The sequence below is a fragment of the Cucumis sativus genome, chromosome 6 (assembly GCF_000004075.3).
Source record: "Cucumis sativus cultivar 9930 chromosome 6, Cucumber_9930_V3, whole genome shotgun sequence".
Lineage (NCBI taxonomy): Eukaryota > Viridiplantae > Streptophyta > Magnoliopsida > Cucurbitales > Cucurbitaceae > Cucumis > Cucumis sativus.
The window spans coordinates 13,091,314-13,117,066 of NC_026660.2; the positions used below are offsets into that span (position 1 = coordinate 13,091,314).

Sequence of the window (25,753 nt, forward strand, 5' to 3'; positions counted from 1 at the left end):
AAAATAATATCCATCTCAAAATATATACTGTTAAAATTTATCCATTAAAACAATATGTTTTTTCTAACTCACGGACCATAATTTTTAGTGACTAATAACCAATACAATCTAGTAAATACCACTTAAGTAATTAACAGAGAATGTGTTTGGATTACCTTCTAACGTGTTTAAATTAAAATAAAAATAAAAAATTAAATTTAAAGTAATTAGTAATGTTTCAAAATGCATTTTTTTAAAAAATGAAATTAGAAAATAATCAATTTTTTTTAAAAAAAAATATTCAAACCCAATTTTTGAAATTGTTTAAATTTTAAACTCATTTTAGGAATATATATATATATATATATATATATATATATATTTGAGCTTTTTTTTTATATGGATAATCAAACGGACTCTTTGGTTAAAAATAAGTTAGTGAGTTGTGAGCTAGTTGGGGTTAGTTAGGCAAGTGGGAGTGGTTGGTGGAGAGTGTTGTAGTAGTGGCCATGGTGCCTGGTGGGCTAATCGTGGGTGTGAAAAGTTGCAACTTAATAATAATAAAAAAGAAGATAACGTCAAATTACAAAAGAGTCCTTAATGGATGACCGGTTCAATTAAGAGGGCGGGGCAGTCCGCAGTTGGACTCCAATTGGCCCTGACGAAGGACAGAAATGGTAATTTGTTTAAGATAGGGTTTTAGTGGTATACAAAAGCAAAACTTGGAGAGGGAAGAAAAAACAAAACAAGACAAAAAAGGTAAGGGTAAAGATATAATTAAAAGTTAGATTTCATTGACCACCCTAAATAGAGGCATGAATGTTTATCTATGAATCATTTTGTTTCTTTTTTCTTTAAAGAAAAAAATAAATCAAGCAAAATTCATTCAATATCTAAAAAACTATATGAAAAAAAAGTTCAATAAAACATATTTGTATGAAATATTATTTGCCTAATTAACAAAATTTTTAAAACTACCTCGATCTAAAATGAAATTCATCAATTAAAATTTCAAATTTCATGATGAATAATCACTTAAATATTATGTCAAACTCAATTATTGTACAATAATTTCAAGATTAGAAGTTTAACTGTTTATAGCTTTATTGGTAATAGAAAAATAGTTTTTTTTCTTCGTAAATAAATAATAAAACTATTACATTAGTTTTCAAATTTGTTTAAACTTTCTCGTAATAAAATTTGTTTGTTAGGAATGGTGAGTCAATTTTTAAATAGAACATTAAAAAAGAATGGTAAATAACTCACTAGGTCTCTATAAATATGCATGTTTAATGATAATTTTAAAAGAGTCAGAAGCTTGTTGTCTTTACAAATTACTATCAAACAAAAATTGTCAAGCTAATTTCAAATATATCATGTAATTAATTGACAAAGTTTAAATTATCTTTAACGTGTTTAAATATAAAATAAATTATTTTTAAAAAGGTGTTTGATAATTTTAAATAAAATGTATTTATGAAAAATAAATTTTAAAAGTAATTTATTTGGAAGAAAATGATTGGAACCAATTTTGAGAAATTTATGTATATAAATACGTAAATTTAAAAAAAATGTATTATTGATTTTTTTTTTTGATAGAAACACATTCTAAATTTAAATGGATATAATTTGAGTGCTTTAACCACTTGGTTTCCGGCACGAGAATAGTAAAAATGATAAATTTGACAAAAATATCTATAAAATATAACAAAAATTTATATTTTATCGATAATAAACATTGATACAAGTATACATAAAATATTTGTTGAATCAAACCGAATTGAAACCGATTGCACGTCGTTCAATGTGGTTTGTGTTATGTTGAAACTGTTTATTATGCGGTTCGGTTCAGTTTAATGTTTCAAATCGATTATAAAATCGAATCGAATCGCTTCATTTTAAAAAATAAATAATAAATGTTCATAAAAGTTTTGTTTCCGGTTAAATATGTTGACCAGAGATCTATTGAGATCTAAAATAGAGGAAAAATTTATAGAAGTTGGTGCTTTGTTGGCCTGAGATTGTCCAAAATTTTAAACAAAAAGGCAAATTTGATCAAACTCGATGCTTTGGTGGCCTACAATTCTCCAAAATTTAAACGAGCCAAAACCGAACAACATACGCAGTTCGATTTTGATTCGATTTAACACAAACTTGTGGTTCAATTCAATTTCATATAAGTTTTGTTTTTTACATTTTGTAGTTCGGTGCGATTTTAACTTGAAACTAAACCGAACCGTGAACATCCCAAAGATACTGTTATTCTTCTATTTATGACATTGATAGACAATGAAATTCCTATCACTAATATAATCCAAAAGGTTATTATAATTTATAAATATTTTAATTATTTTACTACATTTAAAAATGCCATTAATTTTAGTTTGTCTTTTTAAAAAATATAGTTGTTGTTCACTTTTTTTCTTTTCCAACGCTTTTTCTCTTTTAAATTTATAGTTGATTTTAATATAAAGAATTTACAAAATTTAAAAAAGGCAAAGGGGTTATTGTGTATTTAAACCCATGCTATTTTTTAATTTTGATATTTAACACCAATGGTATAAATAAAAAATGACATGATTGTCTCAGTTAGATTGTAATTACTTAAAATGATGTAATATTTTTTGCTTTCTAATTACTCGATCTAAATAATTGTAGTTGTCTAATTAGTCCATCTAAATAAAATAGTTGTAGCACAAACACACGTGTCATTTGAGACAAAGATTATTTAGGATTATAATAACCACATCTTGCTATATTAAATAAAGTTTCCAATTACCTAAAACTAAACATTATTTCAAACTCACAATTTGTAATATTATTTATTATTTGACATAATTTTTTTATTATGTACTATATCGTTTACTATTTTTTTTATTAAACTAAAATAGTTTACCCACCAAATACAATAGAGACTATTATAATACAAATAAAAATAATCTATAAAAAAAACCCTAACTATATAATCAAATTAAAATAATCTAGAACTCGTCCCTTGCATAAAACACACAATAAAGAGGTGTAATTGCAACTATATGACACGAAAAAAGAAGATGGAAAATGGCAAAGGTTAAATTGAGATGTGAAAATTACGTTCCTACCCTCTGAATATATATATATATATATATATATTCATTGTAAAATTGCAAAAAGTAAATAATTTGAAGAGAATCTAAATAATTATATAATTGGCGATCCAAAGCCAAAAGCACTGTTTCTCAAACTTTCCTTTTCTCTCTCTAGTTTTCTTTATTTTTTTAATTCTTTCCATCCTGTGTTCTTCCCTCAGCACTTTACCACCAGCAATTGGCCAAACAAATCGGTTCAATCTGGCTCGAAAATGGCGGTATCTGTTCAAAACAATCTGTGGGACAGAGTTACTGAGCTAACCAAGGTGGCTCAACAAAAGGGAGTTGATCCTCTTCTTTGGGCCATTCAGCTCTCTTCAAATTTAAACTCGGCGGGAGTCGTTTTGCCGTCAGTTGAGCTTGCTAATCTCCTGGTTTCGCACATTTGTTGGGATAACAATGAGCCTGTTTCATGGAAGTTTCTTGAGAAGGCGTTGATTTTGAATATTGTACCTCCTATTCTTGTTCTTGCTTTACTCACAACCAGGTTCCTTCTCGTTTGTTTGTTGCTCTTACTTTTTTTTTTGTTTTTTTGTTTTTGTGCATGTGTTTGTATTTTGATGTATGGGTTTCGGGACGAGTTTTTTATTTGACGGAAAAGTCGTGTTCTTTGGATGTTGGTTTTTGAGTTGAGTGTGAATCTTGGTTGATAGGATGAATATGGAGTTTGTTTGATGGAATTTTTCTTAACTGTGAAGAAATTTTGGAGATTCTTCTCTTTTACGATGCCTGCGGTGGTTTGGAGCTCGGGTTTTAATGATCATCTGTGCACAATTGCTTGTTACTTTTGGCCTGAATTGTGCTTACGTGATCCTATGTGCTGTTTATTTTCGTTTTTCGATCGAACTTCTGAAGTTATGAGTTGAATTGGAATTCGCTGATCATGAATTTATTAATTTCTTTTGTGTACCTAAAGGGCAGTAGTTAGGTTTTGGTGTTTATGCATAGTATAAATAGTATAATACATTTTTGTTCAAGAATAGTTTTTGTTTGCTAAGATTTATCCAACTGGATTCCAACCAGGATTTGGATGAATTTCCTGCTGGATATTCCATCTGTTTGATGTATTTGATACATCATGCATTTCAGTCGAGAGTGGCATTTTGTGTGTGTGTGTGGTGTTCTTTGATCTGGGGTTTAGCTGTAGAATTTGATGATTGATTTGCAGGTTTTCCTGTATATTAATTGCTACTTGGATCTGTTCTGAATTTAGTTTGTTTCACCTTCATTTGTGAAGTTATTATCAATAGGAACCATTGTTGATAATTGTTATTGCTTCTTTCTACAGAGTCATTTCAAGAAGACAATTCCAGCCAGTAGCATATAGGCTCTATCTGGAACTCCTTCGAAGACATGCTTTTAAACTGAAATCTCATATCCATGGACTCAAATACAAAGAGTTAGTTTTATGATTGAGAAGAATAACGAAGTTCAAGCCTGTGACTTCAATCTTGCTGCTGTTTTTATTGTTTATGTTGAATAATGCACTTGATCGTTTTGTGAAACTGTGGAACTCAGGGAGAGTTTTGGTTAATGGTTTCTCTCTTATTTTTTTCCCTAAAACAAAATTAGGTGTGAGATGCTGACATAGAGATTGTAATGGTTGTGTTTTACTAACTTTTCTGTACCTTGACAATCCTCTTGACTCTCTGATATGTTCTATTTTGTATTTCTCTTCCCTTTGGAAACTTAGAATTGTTGATTTTTTATTTTTTTATCCTGCTTTTCATATTTTTCCATTATGGAGCTCTATATTTTGTTAAGCTTCTTGACCACGACTTCACAAATGGTAGCACAGTGCCTAGTTTTGTACTTCATAGGGTAATAGATGCTTGCTAGTCCATCTTATATCCATGCAATCTTTTCCCCTATTAGTTGGCATTTGCATCTAGGAGAATTCTAAAAAGAAAAGAAAAAGTTTCAAAATGAAAATATCAGTATATGAGATGAATAGATTTTTGGGGTTGCTTAAGTTTAATCCCAAAGATTTCTAATGCTTTCTGCCCAGGTCAATGGATTCATATATATACTGCTTAATGCTTCTTACATTGTTGATGCTTTATGCCAAATTTTGCAACATATCTTTACTCCATTTTTTACTCTGGAAGATTAGTGAATCATAAAATCATGATTCTACAGATCAAGGGGTTTACTGAATAGTGTTTTATCTATTGATACCATGGCTTCAATTTTTGAGGATTAATCTATTCTATGCAGCATTTGAGAGAGAATTGATCGTTTTTAGTTGTGATTTTGCTTCTTATTGTCATGCATACATCTTTAATAATACTCCCTCTTTTATAGGGTCATGGCCTCTGTTGATGCTGTTCTTTGTCTTTCTGAGACATTCAATTTGCCAGCAAATGATCCTGGGACCCTTGTGGTTGAGTTTATATTTTCAATTGTCTGGCAGTTGCTTGATGCAACACTTGCTGATGAAGGGTTATTGGAACTTATTATGGAAGAGAAATCCAAATGGCCGGCAAAATCTCCGGAAATGGAACTAGATGGACACAATGGTTATGATGATAAATGGACTGAACAACGTGAGAGATTGCGGAATGTAAACATTGAACTGACAATTGAGATAATTGGGAAATTTCTTGAAGATACGGTTACTTCAAGGATTCTTCACTTGGCTTGCAGGAATATGTAATTCATCTATCAACTAAAAAATTTAGCTTTTCTTTGTGAGTTCGAAGTAGAACGATATGACTAAATTAAATGATGAACTGTGCTGTTCAACTTAACTAACCATGATTTTGCTATTCATATGATTAAATCTATGTTTAGTAAAAATTACTTGAGGAAAAGATTAATGGCTATCTTATCTTTTATATCATTGTTTTCTTCAACCTTCTTCTTCTTACAAATTTCCAGGCCTTCGAATTGGGCAGATCTCATTCAGCGACTCCAGTTGCTGGGAGAAAATTCTTCAGTATTGAGAAACTCAAAATCTCTGGACTCGGAGATTTTTCTGCAGTTCACGGCAGATACTTGGACTATCTTCTCTCAAGAATTTAAACAAAATTCAAAGCAGAAATTCCATCCAATTAGAGCTTTTGGATCTCCAGCAGCTTCTGCTAGTTTGTGTCATAGAACTCGTTATTCTGCACTCTGGCTTCCTCTTGATCTAGTTCTAGAAGATGCAATGGATGGATATCAAGTAGAAGCAACTAGTGCTATTGAAAAGATTACCAGTACAACTAATTTCTATCCTTAGTTTTCTATTATTTCTACTTATATGGACAGATTCTATCAGTTTCTACATGAAACTGAACTCCATCTTTATTTCTTTCAGGTTTGGTCAAAACCCTTAAGGCAGTAAATGGAACTAGTTGGCATGATACCTTCTTGGGTCTCTGGATAGCATCTCTTCGTCTTGTTCAAAGGGTTAGAATTCTTTTGGCCTCGATAGATTATCTATAGTTTCTTTATATGTATGTAAAATACTCTTGTGTGAAAGGGCACATCTATTTTACTGTAGTTTGCTAGAACTCATAAAGCACTCTACACAAATACCTGTTCTGTGTTAGTAAATCCCAAGTCAATTATGATTCATTTTAATTAGACAAATGTGGGGTTGTAGATTAGAAACTTGTGTCAGTTATGGAATTTTGAATCGCTATAGTTTTCTGGTCTATTTGGTTTAACATTCTTGTCTATAAATAATAAATCAAAATATTTGATGAAACATATCAAATTTAGGGAGATCATGTAGTTTTAACCAAAGGTATGTCAATACATCTGCCTTATTATTTATTTAATTTTTATGTTGTGTTACTTGATTGCCTTTTTCATTTATCATAATTCCAGAATACATTAATTTATTGTCCTCTTTTGATATTTATATCTGTTTACTTCATTAATAAGATTTATGTCAAAGTGGTTTGATATCTTCTTTTTGCAAAATGTTGAAAAGGAAAGGGATCCCATCGAGGGGCCTGTGCCTCGAATAGACACTCGTCTATGCCTTCTATTGTGTATCACAGTCCTTGTGATTGCTGATCTGATTGAGGAAGAGGAAATTGCGACAATTGATGAAACAGAGTATGTTGCTTCCCATCACTGGAAAGAAAAAAAGACCCCTGGCAAGTGTCGTAATGAACTAATTTCTAGCCTACAGATATTGGGGGAATATCAGAGCTTGCTGACTCCTCCTCAGGATGTTATCTCTGCATGCAATCAGGCGGCTGCCAAAGCAATGATGTTTATATCTGGAATCAGTGTTAATAATGCATATTTTGAATGCATTAATATGAAAGACATGCCAATGAACTCTTGTGAGTATTATATCTTCTTGATAAGCATTAATTGTAATAATTGCAAATCCACTGGCAATTGGTACCAAAACCAATATAATAATGCATATTTTAAGAAGGACATGCGAATGAACTTGCGAGTATTATCTCTCCTTCACAAGTATTAATTACAAAAATTATGGAATCCACTGACACATGGTACCAAAACCAATATAATAAAATAGAACACTGGTGTTCCAGGACCCGTTCAGGGTAGATGATGCCTGGTCATGCACTTTGTAAAAGTTTTGCCCCCCTCAAACTGTCTTTTTGTGAATTTATGCTTAACTCTCATATGATGGGATGTTTTGGCTTGTAAACGGAATAATAATTGGTACATCTGATCATTATACTGAAAGAGTTGATGTTTGATATTTTAGTACGATAGGATTTAAGTTTCAGATTTAATTCATTTGCATATCCAATTGACAGTACACAAGAAATTGCAGGGTAAGAGAATGCAAGGCACTGTAAGCACACATGACATTTATATTCTTTAGAATGCGTTGTTTATTTCCAGCCTTTATTTATTGCCAGACACAGACGCTATTATATTCTTTGACACTTCTATTTCCTAAAAAATATGTATTTTCTCAGTATAAAGTGGGTGGTTTTTACCCATTTTGTCTTATTTAGTCTCCAAATGAAAATGTTTGTTGTAGTCTGCCTATTGGTATATGGGGTGTTTCCTCTATTTCATTATTCAATGAAATGAAAAATGTATTTGATAGACCCCCAATTATACACCAGTACAGTAGAAGGAAGAAGAAGCAAGGTTAATCGCACGTGCTAGGGAGAATAGCCTTAGTTTTAATATTGTTAGTAGATGCTCCATAATAAAATAATAGAGCATAGTTTTAATATTGTTAGTAGATGCTCCATAATAGAGCATAAGTAGGAGTTTGTTATGGAGAGAGAAAGTTAGTTAGAGTATGAATAGGAGTTGGGTATGGAGTATAAATAGGGGTCTGTTGGGAGGGAGAAGGGTGAAGAATTAAGGCTGCAATATTCCTTGAAAGAGAGGAAGGGCAAGGGGTTAGGGTTCTTTATATTTTCTTTTACTGCTTTGAGATTGTAATTCCGTTGCAAATATCAATAAATAGAAACACTATATCAGTGTTCTATCAAATTGGTATCAGAGCCTGTCGAATCTGGGCAAGGAGAAAACCATGGTTAACACGCGATCAGAAGAGAGAATGGAAGCTTACGATCAGGAAATGTTGCTGATAAAGAAAGAAGTGAGTAAAATTCCAGCGATCGAAGAAAGCTTAACAGCGATCAGTCATCAAACTGAAAAGACGCATCAAATGCTGATGATACTCATGGATTCCATTGCGAAAGAACGGACGACAACCAGTGAGAAGTTGGCAGACTACGGCGCACAAGAAACTGGAGGCAGAAAAAGTAATGAAGGAGAGAGTTCGACAAGTAGGAGAGGTGAGAACGAAACAAAGGAGAGGAGGACTGAGGACGAAGAGGGTGCGAATGAGAGAGACAAATTCAAGAAGGTAGTTTTTTGTAAACCGGTTGGTTTGGCCGAGATGATGCACGCAGCTCAACTCGTGGAGAACCGGGAGATCATTCGCAAGGAGGCGAACCTAAACGGCTATGCCAAGGGTAAATACCCCCCTCCAAACTCTTCAATCATCAGGAGTAGTGCAGCAATGAACCACAGTGAGGACAAAGGAAATACCATATTTCCAATACGGACGGTGACATTAAGAACAGCGGCTGGAGAAGTTAAGAAAGAAGGCCCGACGAAGAGACTACCCGATGCAGAATTTCAAGCCCGAAAAGAGAAGGGACTTTGCTTTCGCTGTAATGAAAAGTACTTTCATGGACACCGATGTAAAGGAAGGGAGCAAAGGGAACTAAGAATGTATGTGGTGAAGGAGGATGAGGAATATGAAATTGTGGAGGAAGCGGAATGGGATGAGACAGAATTGAACTGTGTCGAGATAAATCCAGAAGATCAGGCTATCGTTGAACTTTCCATAAATTCAGTGGTTGGGCTGACGAATCCCGGAACGATGAAGGTGAGGGGAAAGATTAAGGATAGAGAAGTAATTATCCTAATAGATTGTGGAGCAACCCATAACTTCATCTCGGATAAGGTGGTGCAGGAACTGAGTTTACCGACAAAGACTACTTCACACTATGGAGTGATTTTGGGCTCGGGTGCAGCTGTGAAGGGGAAAGGAATTTGTGAAGGCATCGAGCTAGAACTGGAGGGATGGAAAGTGGAAGCAAACTTCTTACCACTTGAGTTGGGAGGAGTAGATGGAGTACTAGGAATGCAGTGGTTGTATTCATTGGGCGTGACGGAAGTGGATTGGAAAAACTTGACCATGACTTTTCTACACAATGGGAAGAAGGTGAAAATCAAAGGAGACCCCAGCTTAACCAAAGCCATGGTTGGCCTCAAGAATATGATTAAGTCATGGAGGGATTCTGACCAAGGATTCTTAATTGAGTGCAGAGCAATGGAGACAATGTATGAGCCCCCAGAAGATAATGGAATTGAGGAAGTACTAGCGGTGGACGAGGCAGTTTCAGATGTTCTGAAGAAATTCGAAGATGTTTTTACATGGTCGGAGACTCTACCTCCACGAAGAAGTATTGAGCATCATATCTATTTGAAACAAGGAACTGACCCGGTAAATGTGAGGCCGTATCGCTATGGATACCAACAAAAGGCAGAGATGGAGAGATTGGTGGAAGAGATGCTGAGTTCAGGGGTTATTCGCCCAAGTAATAGCCCATATTCCAGCCCGGTTCTGTTAGTACGGAAGAAGGATGGAAGCTGGAGATTCTGCGTAGATTATAGAGTCTTAAACAGCGTGACTATACCCGATAAGTTTCCCATTCCAGTTATTGAGGAGTTATTCGACGAGTTGAATGGAGCTAGATGGTTTTCAAAGATTGACTTGAAAGCTGGGTACCATCAAATTAGGATGGCAAGTGGAGATATCGAAAAGACAGCATTCCGTACACACGAAGGACATTATGAGTTCTTAGTCATGCCCTTCGGATTAACTAATGCCCCCTCAACTTTCCAATCTTTGATGAACACGGTATTTAAGCCATATCTAAGGAAGTTCATATTGGTGTTCTTCGATGATATTTTGATCTATAGCAAAAACTTAGAGGTACATCTCACGCATCTTGGACTAGCACTGGAAATCCTAAGAAGAAACGAACTCTATGCTAATCGAAAGAAGTGTAGCTTTGCACAAGAACGCGTGGATTACCTAGGCCACATCATATCAGCTCAAGGAGTTGAGGTCGATCCGGAAAAGATAAGAGCAATTAAAGAATGGCCTACACCTACAAATATAAGAGAAGTTCGCGGGTTCCTGGGCTTGACAGGATATTACCGAAAGTTCGTCCAACATTATGGATCAATGGCAGCTCCTTTAACTCAGTTAGTGAAGAAAGGAGGGTTCAATTGGACTGACGATTCAGAAGAAGCTTTTCAAAGGCTGCAACAAGCGATGATGACCCTACCAGTCTTAGCATTGCCAGATTTCAGTAGCACCTTTGAATTGGAAACGGATGCATCGGGGTATGGCATAGGAGCTGTGTTAATGCAAGCCAAGAAACCGATTGCCTACTTCAGCCACACCTTGGCAGTAAGGGACAGAGTAAAGCCAGTCTATGAAAGAGAATTAATGGCCGTAGTCATGGCTGTACAGAGATGGAGACCGTATTTACTTGGGAAACCGTTCATAGTAAGGACTGACCAGAAATCATTGAAGTTTTTACTAGAGCAGAGAGTAATTCAACCACAGTACCAAAAGTGGGTAGCCAAGCTATTGGGATACTCTTTTGAAGTACAATACAAACCAGGACTAGAGAATAAAGCCGCTGACGCCCTATCCCGTGTACCTCCAGCGGTTCAACTCAGTAGCTTAACGGCACCAGCATTAATAGACTTATTAGTAGTCAAGAAGGAAGTGGAAGAAGATATCAGACTTCGCAAAGTATGGGATGAACTACAATCAGGGGAGGAGAATACTGAAGGAAAATTTTCTATCAGACACGGAATGCTAAGGTACAAGGACAGGTTGGTGTTATCTCAGTCATCAGCTTTGATTCCAGCCATACTGTATACTTACCATGATTCTGTGATAGGTGGACATTCTGGTTTTCTAAGAACTTATAAGAGAATTACTGGAGAGTTATATTGGGCCGGAATGAAAACTGACATCAAAAGGTACTGTGATGAATGTCTTATTTGTCAGAAGAATAAATCCTTGGCTTTAACCCCGGCTGGGCTATTACTGCCATTGGAAGTTCCCACCAACATTTGGAGTGATATCTCAATGGACTTCATTGAGGGGTTGCCGAAATCATGTGGCTTTGAAACTATATTTGTAGTGGTCGATAGGTTCAGCAAATATGGTCATTTCCTTGCCCTCAAACATCCTTTCACAGCGAAAACTGTAGCAGAAATATTTGTTAAAGAAATTGTGCGTCTACACGGATTTCCTAAATCCATCGTATCGGATAGAGATAAGGTATTTGTGAGCAGTTTTTGGAAAGGAATGTTCAAATTGGCTGGCACTAAATTAAATAGAAGCACGGCATATCACCCACAAACAGATGGTCAGACAGAAGTGGTCAACAGGAGCGTGGAAACATATTTAAGATGTTTCTGTAGTGAGAAACCGAAGGAATGGGCAAAATGGCTACACTGGGCGGAGTATTGGTACAATACCACCTTCCACCGGTCATTGGGAATCACTCCTTTTCAGGCTGTATACGGTCGCACACCCCCTCCGTTATTATACTATGGGGATCAAAGCACATCTAACTTCCTGTTAGATGAACAACTCAAGGCAAGGGATGAAGTCTTGGAAGTATTGAAGGAACACCTTCGAGTGGCTCAAGATAAAATGAAAAAGACTGCAGATTTGAAGAGAAGAGATGTGGAATACAAGGTTGGTGACATGGTGTTTTTAAAAATTAGGCCATACAGGCAATCTTCCTTGCGTAAGAAAAAGAATGAGAAACTGTCCCCAAAGTTTTTTGGGCCATTTGAAGTTACAGAACGAATAGGACTGGTAGCATACAAGCTCCAACTACCGGAATCGTCATGTATTCACCCAGTCTTTCATGTCTCGCAACTTAGAAAGATGGTGGGAAATCACACCATGTTGAAACCAGAAGAAATGGCCTGTTTAAATGAAAACTATGAGTGGTTGGCTATTCCGGAGGAGATATATGGGTATTCGAAGAACAAGGAAGGAATGTGGGAGGTGCTGATTAAATGGCAAGGGCTACCACCTCAGGATGCATCTTGGGAGGAGTATGAAGAATTTCAGAAGAAATTTCCGAATTTTCACCTTGAGGACAAGGTGCATTTGGAAAGGGAATGTAATGATAGACCCCCAATTATACACCAGTACAGTAGAAGGAAGAAGAAGCAAGGTTAATCGCACGTGCTAGGGAGAATAGCCTTAGTTTTAATATTGTTAGTAGATGCTCCATAATAAAATAATAGAGCATAGTTTTAATATTGTTAGTAGATGCTCCATAATAGAGCATAAGTAGGAGTTTGTTATGGAGAGAGAAAGTTAGTTAGAGTATGAATAGGAGTTGGGTATGGAGTATAAATAGGGGTCTGTTGGGAGGGAGAAGGGTGAAGAATTAAGGCTGCAATATTCCTTGAAAGAGAGGAAGGGCAAGGGGTTAGGGTTCTTTATATTTTCTTTTACTGCTTTGAGATTGTAATTCCGTTGCAAATATCAATAAATAGAAACACTATATCAGTGTTCTATCAGTATTTCTCAGCATACTGAGTATTTGTTCTTTAAAGGAAAAGCTAGCAGCCTGGGTCTGCTTAACATAATTTTATTTTGTGTCCTTAGCAGCTGGAAATATGCGTCATTTGATTGTTGAGGCTTGCATTGCTAGAAATCTCCTGGATACATCTGCATATTATTGGCGAGGCTATGTGAACGGTTGCATTAGCCAAATGCCTCAAAGTATACCACCTCAGGCACCTGGCTGGTCAGCTTTCATGAAGGGGGCTCTGCTTAATCATATAATGATAAATGTGTTAACTTCAACTCCTGCTTCAAGGTATACACACTCGAATGAACCTACTTTTGGTCCTTTTGGTTTTTTCTTTTTCTGTTTGGACAATTGGAAGTTTGAAAGTTCACATTAAAAGACATGTAATGCCATCAGGTTTTTCATTCGATGTTTGTGCTGGTTTCCTCGTTGTGAAGGAAGACTCCACCAAAATCAAATGATTATATAACTTATATAATTTATTTTGGGAAGATTAACCATAAAGTACTTGTTTTTTATATCCATGTTCGGGCCAGCTTACGTACATCTCGACTAATCTTACGGGACAATCCGCCTGATCCTACAACATTTGGGTGTCAAGGAAACTCCTAAAAAATTAATTCCTAGGTAGGTGGCCACCATAGATTTCTATGACCTCTTAGTTAGTTATTGAGATTATGTCTCATTTTCTACCACTAGGCTAACCCATGATGGTTGATTACCCATTAAGTACTTCTATAGTCTTTATTAATTAGACCAATATTGGTTATCCAGCAAATGGAATTTTCCTACTCCCCTGGGCACAATCTTTTTAATTACTTCTCAAGCGTTTTGATATGAATAAGTGTGAGAAACCTCATTGTTGCTGTGCTTATAGGTTTGTCCCAAAACAAGAAATGCAAAACACATCAAAGAAGACACATAAGCAAGGTATCACTCACTCAAACAACCAAACAGCCTTGAATGGTCAAAATATTAAAACGACTATTACGAATATTTATAAAATGAGCACAAATGCGTGGACATGACTTTGCAATCATGGGCCACGTTGGCTCAAAGAATCAATTCGTCAACTTGGTACCTGCATTTTTTGATCACTTGAACCATTCTGGTGGTATGCCCAACACATTCTAATGCCTAACTCAATATTGGATTGAAGTAGTAATAGATTAATGGTAATGGTCGCATATCTCATTGGAGAAATTATTCCCTTTATTTATGTGTTCTCTATCACCTGTGTCAGGGGGTAGTGCTATACAGTGTGTTGGCTGAAATCGTGGAAAAGTGGGATGACCTGGGTTTGAACACCCAACTTGGAGGTGTGAGGCTATGTTCTTTTCCACTGGTCGTTCTCACTCCTCAGCTTGGCCTTTCTCTCTGCCTCATGGGCCCATAGCTCAATCGGGATTGGTTCTTCCCTGGCCCATGGGCTGGTCTTTGATCCACCCTGTAAGGATGAGTGTTCTAAATGAGAATGAAGGCAAGATCGCCTCTTAATTTGTTCCTAGCGTTCTTAAAAAAATCTATGTTCCTCCCAATCCAAAGCACCCATCTACGCCTACACTCAGCATGATAGCATTAGTCCTCCGTAATCCAATTTACCTGCTTCTTGTGGCCATGCCCCAGACATAGTAGGATTGAGATCGAAGAATGTTCAACATATAATTTGACCAAGTAATCTTATAGAGAGTACATCATATATTGATTTGATCAAATATGGATGACCTTTAGATTAGCTCTTCTTGTTTACTTATGGCCTGTTCTTGAGTTGTTCCCTTTTTTATTTCCTTTCATTTCATGAAGTCAGGTATATCAGATGCTTTTTCTTTTTTTTTTTTTTGTAAATTTATCAAAAGGTCTGAATTTTAAGCTCATGGGTTTGATGGAAGCTTAGCAGAACTGGAGAAAATATTTGAGATAGCAGTAAAAGGATCAGATGAAGAGAAGATATCTGCAGCAACCATTCTTTGTGGGGCCTCCTTGATCCGAGGCTGGAATATTCAGGTGAACATTCAAAGATGATATGACATAAAGTAAAAAGTACCTTTTTTTGGAGTCTCCTCACATATTTTTCTAAAGAAGTTAGCTTTGTTTCACTCCTGTTTGAGCCAGACAGTTATATTTAATGGTGGTACGATCTACTTCCATGCAGGAACACACTGTCCATTATATTACTAGGTTACTTTCTCCTCCAGTTCCCACGGATTACTCTGGATGTGAAAGTCATTTGATAGGCTATGCTCCAATGCTGAATGTGCTTATTGTTGGAATAGCATCTATTGATTGTGTTCAGATTTTTTCTCTACATGGTTTGGTATGTTCTTCATTGCTGCCTGATATTTATATTGAGACACTATTCTGTTATCGGTTTAATTAGAACCATTTACTTTGATGTACTTGTTTCTGGGAAAGTTGAGGTTCTTCCTGTTATTAAGGTGTATTAAGTATTTATTTCTTTATTTTTCTTTGTAAGAAATGGTTTTATTGATATAAACAATTAGAAAAGAGATCCAGAAAACAAGAGGTGTTACAGAAAGGCCCTTTGACTAGCCTATACAGAAAGAAATTTGCGAGGAAAGATATTTGTAGGTTAACAAGAGGAAGAAGGAAAAAGAATGGCCTCCCAAATAAACTTTGCACCATAAAGTCCTCAGGAATTGCAGATGGCCTTGAGAATGATCTCCTTCAGAACCAAGAGCTTGGCAGTGAACTTCTGGTACAAGCCCAGACAATTTAAGAGTCCACCTTTAACACTATCTCTGGTTTATCGGATGAATAATTTTGTAAAGAGGTCCACTGCAAAAGCCATTCCTCAATCTCAAATCTGTAAGTTCCTTCGTGGGATATCTCAGATGGTTCCTCATCCCAACAATTCACGGTGCCACCTCTGGGATTTATTTACCTAGCAGTAGTGCATTCTAGTGACCATCCCGCAAACCAATCTTCTCCCCACTCCCTGCCTTCAAAATAGAGAACTAGGGATTGCATGTACTCACAAGTGTACAGGTAGTTATTTTTCTCCTCTGGGTATACCATTGGTGAAAATTAAGAATTTAGATTTTGAGATGCATCTGAAAATCCAATGAATCCACATTCTTTTCCTAAATCTCTCATTTCTTATGCTGCCAAGAGAAATTCCAAATCCACCATGTTGGGTATGCCTTTTCTAAATCTAGCCAGAAGAATTCATTCCTTTCTCTCTCTTTCTCTAAATATATATATATATATATATATATATATATATATATATATATATATATGTAAGTGTTAGAGTCAGCTTGCTCACACTTCCGTTATTCTTAGGAGACAACCACACTACCATATTACATTTGGTTATCAATGATACTTGTAGAGTGTTGAACCTATTATTTTCTAAGGGGGAGAAGGAAGGTTGTAATTTAATTGGACAATCTCTCTCTCTAGTAGACCCCTCCAACTTTTCCTTGTTTACCCCTTTGCTATGGTTAACAATTCCACGCTACTGGGCTCGGCGAGTATTGAACTATTCTCTCAGAGTCTTTTATTATTTATATCGCCTTCATTAGCCACTGTGTCCACTGATGGTTCACACTTTTTATAAGATTGAAAATTTAACATTTGAGATGCACATGGAGATCCAGTGAGTCCACACTTTTTCCTGAACCTTTATTTCTTCTTATACTGGAATGTCAAGCTCCAAATTCACCATGTTGTCTGCCTTCTCTAAATCTGTCGTGACGTCCAACCTCTCTTCTTGGCTCTCTTTTAACCAGCCACCAATTAATTGATGAAACTATGAACGAAATCCACAATTTGCTGTTTCTTGCTAAATACTACCTGATTTTCCTATCTTCCCTTTTTTGTTTTGTCTAGTTTTTTTTTAAAGAATAAGTCTTCTTTGTCAATACCAATCAGGTCTCTTATAAGTTCCTTAGCCTGCAAAGAAACTCATTGAGATCTTTTCAATCATTTTGGAGAGAGAAAAGGTTCATGGATTCTGATTAGTTCGGAGGTGTGGTGTTAAAATTCCTTGGTTTTGGACAGTTGATTGAGAACAACTCCAGGTTTACGGTGAGTTGCTGATAAGGAGGTACTGTTTGATGATTAAGAAAATTAAGATACGGCTGCTTTCAATCATTTTTGGATAGAGTCAGAGATCTCACCTCCTTTTTGTTTATTTCATGTTCTCAATAAAATGGATATTAATTATTTTGTGGGGAAAGTGTTAAACCCCCAACATTGTTTACATATAAAAGGAGGGGTAAAAGAGGATATTCATAGAAGACAATATCAAACAGGGACGTTATTGAGGAGGATCAGTGAGGGGACTGCGAGAGTTAGCATGGAAATCAGTGGAGGTAGGATATTTTTGGTAAAGGCTGAAAGGAGCTTTTGAGGAGAGGACCACCAGCTCTCTCGAATGTGATGGTTTTGTTACCCCTTTATTTCCCGGTTATCTTCTTTTATGTTCTCTTATTGTTGAGTACTTGTTTCTTCCTTTAGTATTGTAATAGGCTTTGTGTCCTCTTCTATCATCAATACAGGTATATCAAAGCTCTGTTGCTCTTTTCTGTCCTATATATTGTTGGGTTTTACTGAGTGTAGGGAAGTATACCCAACAGAAAGATCGCACAATATAAAATTTAGTTCAGATGCACAAATCACTATCCAATGACTGATTATCAAATGCTAAATCTGATCGAAGTATTCATATCAATTGAGTTGAATAGTTATTGAGTCAAGTAAAGTTTTGACGTGGAGATTTCAAATCCATAAACAATGTTCATGTCTCTCCCCTCTTCTTCTTCTTCCTCTATTTATTTCTTATTTATCTTTTAAAATTAAATTTATATGTTGTTTTGTTTTGTTTATCAATTTTTTTTTTCAAAATGAGATTCCAGCCTCCAGCAATCAATTTCATTATGCCTTCATTGATTTCTGTTCCAGGTTCCACAGCTTGCATGTTCACTGATGCCAATCTGCGAGGTTTTTGGCTCATGTGTGCCAAATCTCAATTGGACGTTATCAACTGGGGAAGAAATCTCTGCTCATGCTGTGTTTTCAAATGCGTTTACTCTTCTCTTAAAGCTTTGGAGATTTAACCATCCTCCTCTAGACCATGGTGTGGGTGATGCACCTACGGTTGGATCCCAACTTACTCCAGAATATTTACTCTTAGTGAGAAATTCCCATCTGGTATCTGGAAATGTCCACAAAGATCGCAATAAAATGAGACTTTCAGCAGTAGCAAGTTCCTCTTCCCCTCAACCAATATTTGTAGACTCATTTCCTAAATTGAAAGTCTGGTATCGGCAGCATCAAGCATGTATAGCATCAACCCTCTCTGGTCATGTTCATGGCAACCCAGTTCATCAGACTGTTGATGGACTGCTTAACATGATGTTCCGGAGAATTAATGGGGGGAGCCAACCATTAACTTCGGTTACTTCTGGAAGCAGTAGTTCTTCTGGGGCTGGAAATGAAGATCCTTCTTTAAGACCTAAATTGCCTGCCTGGGATATAATGGAAGCTGTTCCTTTTGTGATTGATGCTGCTCTAACAGCCTGTGCTCATGGAAAGCTTTCTCCTCGCGAGTTGGCTACAGGTTAGTATAAATACGTTGAACAAACTTCACCATTTCTGCATCTCTTGTTCATGATTGAGTTTGTAATATCTTTTTATATTCTTTTTTATGTTCTTAATTTTAAAGTTAAAGTTACTGTTATCTGCAATCACGGCAGAGTTCTAAGCTGCTACATGATACATTTGGTTGAGGCTTGTATGAACTTAGGATTTCTCCCAAGTTGTGTACTTATGTAGTGAATTTGAATAAAGAAAAGGTTTATCTAAGTTGCGCTCATAATCATGCCCATACCCATGTTTGAAATGACCAGACTTCACACCAAATCATTAATTTCTTTTTGTGTAATCCTTCCAGGACTCAAAGATCTAGCTGATTTTCTACCAGCATCTTTAGCAACCATAGTGAGCTACTTTTCTGCCGAAGTAACTCGGGGATTATGGAAACCTGTTTATATGAATGGAACCGATTGGCCAAGCCCAGCAGAAAATCTTTCTAATGTTGAAGAGCAGATCAAAAAAATCCTAGCTGCTACTGGGGTTGATGTCCCTAGCCTGGCTGCAGGTTTGGTTATTGTCATCACTGTAAAATTATATTAAAGTTTGAGTTTGATTATGTATTTTCTAGATCATTTTCAAAGGAAACCAAAAGCCAACAACAAAACATTCACATGGATTATCTTTGACTTTTCAAGTGATGAGTTAGGGGCCTCATATTGTTTGTAATCACCCTAGGTTCTATTTCATTGGCAGAATTGTATGAAATTTAGACCCTCCCTCCATTAAAAGATCAATCAATATAAAAAATTCAAATCGAAAAGAAAAATATAATTAGTCTCGTGCATAATTCTATCAATCAATAAATAAGTGGGTTAGAGATGACTTTTCTATCTGTGATTCTTGTAGGGGGAAGCTCTCCAGCTACACTTCCTCTGCCCTTAGCTGCCTTTGTAAGTCTTACTATAACCTACAAAATTGACAGAGCATCCCAACGTTTCCTCAATTTGGCTGGCCCAGCTTTGGAGTCTCTCGCAGCTGGTTGCCCATGGCCATGCATGCCAATTGTTGCCTCCTTGTGGACTCAAAAAGCCAAACGTTGGAGTGATTTCCTCGTCTTTTCAGCATCTCGTACAGTCTTCCTTCAGAACTGCGATGCTGTGGTTCAGCTGCTCAAAAGCTGCTTCACCGCCACCCTGGGGCTGACTGCCAATCCTCTTTCAAGTAATGGCGGTGTAGGAGCTCTTCTTGGCCATGGATTTGGATCTCATTTCTGTGGTGGTATTTCTCCTGTTGCTCCAGGTATTCTTTTTTTACGTGTCTACCGATCAATTAGAGACGTCGCTCTATTAGTTGAAGAGATTCTCTCTCTTCTGATGGATTCTGTGAGAGAGATAGCCTGTAATGGTGCTGGAAAAGACAAATCAGGGAAACTGAAGACAACCAATAATGCAAAAAGATACGGTCAGATTTCACTATCTTCAGCAATGACTCAAGTAAAGCTTGCAGCTTCCCTTGGAGCTTCGTTAGTATGGCTGTCAGGTGGTTTAGTCCTAGTTCAATCTGTGATAAAAGAAACATTGCCTTCTTGGTTCATTTCGGTTCACCGGTCCGAGCAAGAGAAATGTTCAGAAGGGATAGTTTCAATGCTTGGTGGATATGCATTAGCTTACTTTGCAGTGTTATGTGGAGCTTTTGCTTGGGGAACTGATTCTTCATCATCTGCATCAAAACGACGTCCTAAAATCCTTGGTGTCCACATGGAGTTTCTTGCAAGTGCCCTTGATGGAAAGATATCGCTCGGATGTGATTGGGCCACTTGGCGTGCCTACGTGACTGGTTTTGTTAGCCTAATGGTCGGTTGCACGCCCAGCTGGGTTTTAGATGTAGATGTAGAAGTATTAAAACGTTTGAGTAGTGGACTAAGGCAATGGAATGAAGAAGAGCTTGCTCTTGCATTGCTTGGACTTGGTGGAGTTGGTGCCATAGGTGCAGCTGCTGAACTGATTATTGAAAGTGAGTTTTAAGTTTTATTTATATCCATTTTTTTGGGGTATTCTTTTAGGTCGGTTTTTATAGTTAGAATTAGTTTGTACTATATAGCTTTGTTGTATACTAAGGTCAGTCGTGTAACCACCAGCTTTAATTATTGAAGTATAGGGTTGTGAGTTAGTTACAGAGCCATATCAATAGAGAATTTTGTAATAAGTTTTTCCATCGAGAACTACTTAATCTAACAAATGTATATTGCTACATTTTGGATATATATATTTCATAAATATTATTTAGGCCTCTTCAATTTTAAATTTATGGTTAAAGTGATATTGATAACTAATTTTATTTAAGAAAAACTCAACAGTAAAATTAGGATTGATCAAAATCGAACAAAATTCAAAATATAAAAATTTGTAAGAGAAAAAAACTCAACAAGGATTGACCAAAATTGAAGAGAATTAAAAAATTTGTAAGAAAAAAATATACCAAAATTGAACAAACGTATAAAAAAAAAAATGATATTTTAACCAAATATGAATTTGGGGCAGGGGCAGGGGAAAGTATTCTTTTTCAAGAAGAGAGCTAATTCCAAAATCTAGCAAAATTTCAAAATCAGGTAAACAACTTATCCATATATGGGTAATTGCAGAAGAATTGATAAAAGCTGAAAATTATCACAGAAAATAAATTCAGTTATATTTTGAATGTAAATGCAAAGAGATAGGTGTTATAAACAAATGCATTATAACTTAAAAAGAGTTAAATGACCAAAATTTTCCATATGGTTTTCCTTCTATATAACTCTTCATACAACACCACTGTACCCAGGCGATCTTATCATCCTTTGACTTTGTATTGCTCTTCTAACCAAGGCTGCATCTTCCCACAACCCTGCATCAGCGTATAAGTTAGATAGGAGGACACGACCTGGCCCGTGAGACGGTTGCAATCTAGCCAAATTCTCTGCAGCTCTTTCACCTATTTCGACTTCCCCGTGTGTTCTACTTGAGGCCAATAATGTGCCCCATATGACAACATCTGCCTTCATTGGCATGGTTCTTACAATTTCCTCTGCTTCCCTTAATCGCCCAACCCTGCCTAACAGATCCACTAGACATCCATAATGCTTAATGTTTGGTTCTACACCATGTTGAGTCTTCATGCTCCAGAAATATCTCTCCCCGACCTCGACTAATCCAGCATGGCAACAAGCACTGAGAACCCCGAGAAATGTAATCGAATTGAGCTTGATACTCCGTCTTTGCAAGTTGGAAAATATTTCAAGAGATAGATTTGCATGCCCATGCATCGCCAATCCACATATGATGGCATTCCATGGCGAGACCGTAGAGGTCTTGTCTTTGATCTGACGGAACACATCTAAGGCAGTGTCGATACTTCCACATTTGGCATACATGTCAATGATTGCAGCACTCAAATTATCATTAAGAGGAATGACTTTGTTGCAAACATACTCATGGGCCCATCTTCCTTCTGGTAGTTTACCTAAAGCTGCAATCGCAGAGAAAACACTAACCATGGTGATCTCGTTAGGCTCGACTTTACTATCAATCATTCCATGGAAAAGGTCTAAAGCCACATCAGGCAACTCATTTTGTGCATAACCAGAAATCATGGTGCTCCACGAAAAAACATCTTTTTCAGGCATCATATCAAATATTTGTCTTGCTTGATCAATCATTCCGTTCTTTGTGAAGCCCACAATCATGACATTTGAAGACGTGAGATGACTCTTATCACTCATCTGATATTGCAAATAAGCAAGATCAATCCTTCTACAAGCTGCATAGAAACTAATAATAGTTGCTTGTATGAAATCAAAACAAACAAAACCATTTTTAACTATCAAAGAATGGAACTGCCTGCCTTCCTCAATTGAAACTGATTGCCCACAAGCAGAAAGCAAATCAACGATCAACACTTCATTGGGATGCAAATCACTTTTTCTCATTGCAGAATACAATAACAAAGCTTTCCTTAACCGTTTCATTTGCACAAACCCATCAATCATTATAGCCCAAGAAAATACATCTCTTTCTGGAATCCTCTCAAACAACTCTCTTGCTTGATCAACAAGACCTGATTTTACATACCCTTTTAACATCACATTCCATGAAACAGTATTACGCACTGGCATCTCATTGAATAATCTCTTAGTATCCTTTAAACTTGAAAAAACACAATACATGTGCAACAAATTTGTCGAAATAAGAACAAGACCAAAAAAATGTAACTTTATTACCAGTGCATGGAGCATCCGGCAATTCCAAATACCACCAATATGTGAACATGCTGACATAACACTTGCCATTGTCACTTCATTTGGGGCTACACCTGCAGACCTCATATCCTTAAAAACCTCAATTGCTTCTCCCCAACAATCATTCTGTGCCAAACCCAAAATCATAGTGGTGTAAGAGACGCAGCCTCTTTCAGGCATTTTGGCGAACAACTGGCGTGCGTTCTCCAATTGGCGAAGTTTTACATACCCAGACATCATAATGTTACAAGAAACAGAATCCAAGACAGAACACGAATCAAACAGCAATCTGGCACTGGAAAGAAGTCCACATTTAACATACATATTGATCAAGCTATTAAGGATGAAAGTATTCGAATTAAACCCATATTTGAGAACGATGGCATGGATTTGTTGCCCTGAAGAAATGGCTGAACTGGAGGCGCAGTACTTCAAGGCTGAGACCACGGAGAGCTCGCAATCCAAGGAGCTGCTTGAGGGTCTGCCATTGAGGAATGAGGAAAGATTCTGGAGAGGGCGTGGAGAAGATTCGATTGTGGAGAAGGTGGAGACCCATTTGAGATAAAGGGGAGGAGGAAACGAGAGAGGAATCGCAATAGGTCGAGGGAAGAATTTGGGTATCGAAGAAACGACCATGAGACGAAATCATCTGAGTTTACTCAACAAGTTGTGTTTAAATTCTCGTCCCCATGAAATTTATAATGTGTGGTTAAAAGGGGTTTTAGCAATACCTCAACTATGATCGATTCACTGAAAAGTTCCCTTTGATTTTCTCAAACCCCAATTATAAGAACATTATTTTGGTCAATCACATCTTTTACTCACCTTTCAACTAGAGAACAGAAAAGAATTTTAACTAGAGTTAGCTCGTTAAAAGTGTTTCTAAAAATGTTTCTAAGACAGATGAAAGCAAAATGTATATATTACTTTCAATCTCTTGCAAATATAGCAAAATTAGTTTTAGAAATTAGGCCCATACATACCATTTTTGGATTTGTAAAAATGACAAAATCCAATCACAACCCACATTTGAAAATACAAAACTACAAACCTACCATCTAGAATTGTAAACATTTTCACGCATCATTTGATATGTTGTTGATACACTTGATGCGTTTTTTATATATTCGTTATGTTTGTTGATACACTCAATGAATTGAATAACACCATTGGTTTGATATACTCAATCAATTAAATACATTGATGCATTTAGTGTAATAAGTTTGTTGTATTGTTGATACATTTACTATGATTTGTTCATACACTCTATAAGTTTTGATACACTAGTGATAAACATTTTATACTCCACCGATACACTCGGACAAATTTAATACTAAGTCACATATTTATTTTCAACAATTAGAACGTGATGAGCACCATTACTACTTATAGACAATAAAACTGAAAGTTTTATACATGTTTCAACCTGAATTTCGGTACGTATCAAGTTCACAAAAAAAAAAAAATCAAATGATGATATCACTCCATTAAACAAAACACAATTTGTTTTGTAATCCACATAGCAGTGTCGCTCATCCATTGACCATGTGAAAAATAATTAATGCAAGCTTAACCATATACAATGAGTTGCAACAATTTTGAAAAAATGAAAAATACGTAGTAAGTATATTAGTTAACTAATACACTGATATAAAAAACTGATACAAATTTATAAAAAAAAAATGGAACCAAACATAAATAAATAAAACAAAGCTTTGCAAATCCCCGTTTGGTAAAAAAATATGAGGAACAAATAAAAGAAATGAGGAAGAACCAATCATAGTCTTAATTTCGAATAGATGATGATCGATTCACAGAAGAAAAAAGAAAAAATATGATGATCGATTCACAGAAGAAAAAAGAAAAAAGATGACGATCAAAGTCCTTTGCCAATTTTGGATACCAAAATATATGAAAGAATATTAGGACTTTAAAAAAGAATATATGAAGAAATACATACGTGAACAAGAACGATGGAGAAGAGGGAGAAGAAGACGAGGAGAAGTGACATAGCGAAGAAGAGAAACCAAGAATGGTGGAGATTGAAGGAATGACAGAGAAGACCACTGAGAGGAAGAGAAAATAAAAGAAAAAAAAATGGAGATTTAGAGATGGGCATTTTTGGAATAATGAAAAGATTAAAATATAAAATATCAACAAAAATTAGAAAGTTGCTATATTTGCAAAATTAAAAAGTTTAGTGCCAATATTGTTAAATGATACTTGTATTGTGTCACCCAATACAATTTTTCTATTCTTTTTACAGTCATACTTTCCTAAATCATTTTATAGGAATTTTCACAATTGTCATAAATTATGGTTTATTTTTTTATTAGGTTTTCCTAAATTTTTAGGACATTTATAACTTTATAATAATTATTAATTATACATAATTTTTAAAATTAAGTTCAAATGATTTCCTTATTTGTATTATACTAAATTAATTAGGTAAGTGACAACTTCTTTATTTGGCCGATTAATTAAGGTATAAATTTATTAAAAATATTTTATTAATTCAATATAAAATGAAATATTTTTTAATATAAAATTGTTTAATGATTAAAAATAACATTATATTATTATTTGCATCACCCTTGAACATTTTAAGATAAAAATTTCGGCGTCGACGAGGATTTCTTCTTCTTCATAATTCAATTTCGATAGTTTTTTCATCAATTTCTCTGTTATCAATATCGTTCTTCAATTTGGTTCTT

General features: G+C 35.8%; 2 protein-coding genes across 3 annotated transcripts; one reads left to right on the forward strand and one right to left on the reverse strand.

Annotated features, from left to right (window-relative positions):
* Nucleotides 1–3,158: 3,158 nt before the first annotated feature.
* On the forward strand, nucleotides 3,159–21,069 carry LOC101216833 (mediator of RNA polymerase II transcription subunit 33A). 2 transcript variants are annotated; one of them, XM_011658904.2, is made up of 12 exons: nucleotides 3,159–3,594; nucleotides 4,396–4,506; nucleotides 5,412–5,759; nucleotides 5,988–6,307; nucleotides 6,409–6,500; nucleotides 7,030–7,390; nucleotides 13,282–13,495; nucleotides 15,097–15,211; nucleotides 15,360–15,521; nucleotides 18,134–18,791; nucleotides 19,125–19,331; nucleotides 19,673–21,069. In XM_011658904.2, the coding sequence occupies exons 1-12, from the start codon at nucleotides 3,320–3,322 to the stop codon at nucleotides 20,788–20,790; spliced, it is 3,981 nt and encodes a 1,326-aa protein (XP_011657206.1). In that variant the 5' UTR covers nucleotides 3,159–3,319; the 3' UTR covers nucleotides 20,791–21,069. The 2 variants fall into 2 exon arrangements, with proteins under 2 accessions (XP_011657206.1, XP_011657207.1); XM_011658905.2 differs by having other exon boundaries at nucleotides 13,285–13,495.
* Nucleotides 21,070–21,401: 332 nt separating this feature from the next.
* LOC105435822 (pentatricopeptide repeat-containing protein At5g19020, mitochondrial) lies at nucleotides 21,402–23,812 on the reverse strand. Its single transcript, XM_011658902.2, has one exon. The coding sequence runs from the start codon at nucleotides 23,673–23,675 to the stop codon at nucleotides 21,564–21,566; it is 2,112 nt and encodes a 703-aa protein (XP_011657204.1). The 5' UTR covers nucleotides 23,676–23,812; the 3' UTR covers nucleotides 21,402–21,563.
* Between the last annotated feature and the right edge of the window lie 1,941 nt (nucleotides 23,813–25,753).

Excerpts from the sequence above, each read along its gene's own strand:
- LOC101216833 (XM_011658904.2), top strand. The coding sequence starts at position 3,320 with ATGGCGGTATCTGTTCAAAACAATCTGTGGGACAGAGTTACTGAGCTA. Across the intron at positions 6,501-7,029 it reads CTCTTCGTCTTGTTCAAAGG|GAAAGGGATCCCATCGAGGG; the intron begins GTTAGAATTCTT and ends AATGTTGAAAAG. Across the intron at positions 13,496-15,096 it reads ACTTCAACTCCTGCTTCAAG|CTTAGCAGAACTGGAGAAAA; the intron begins GTATACACACTC and ends GTTTGATGGAAG.
- LOC105435822 (XM_011658902.2), bottom strand. The coding sequence starts at position 23,675 with ATGGTCGTTTCTTCGATACCCAAATTCTTCCCTCGACCTATTGCGATT.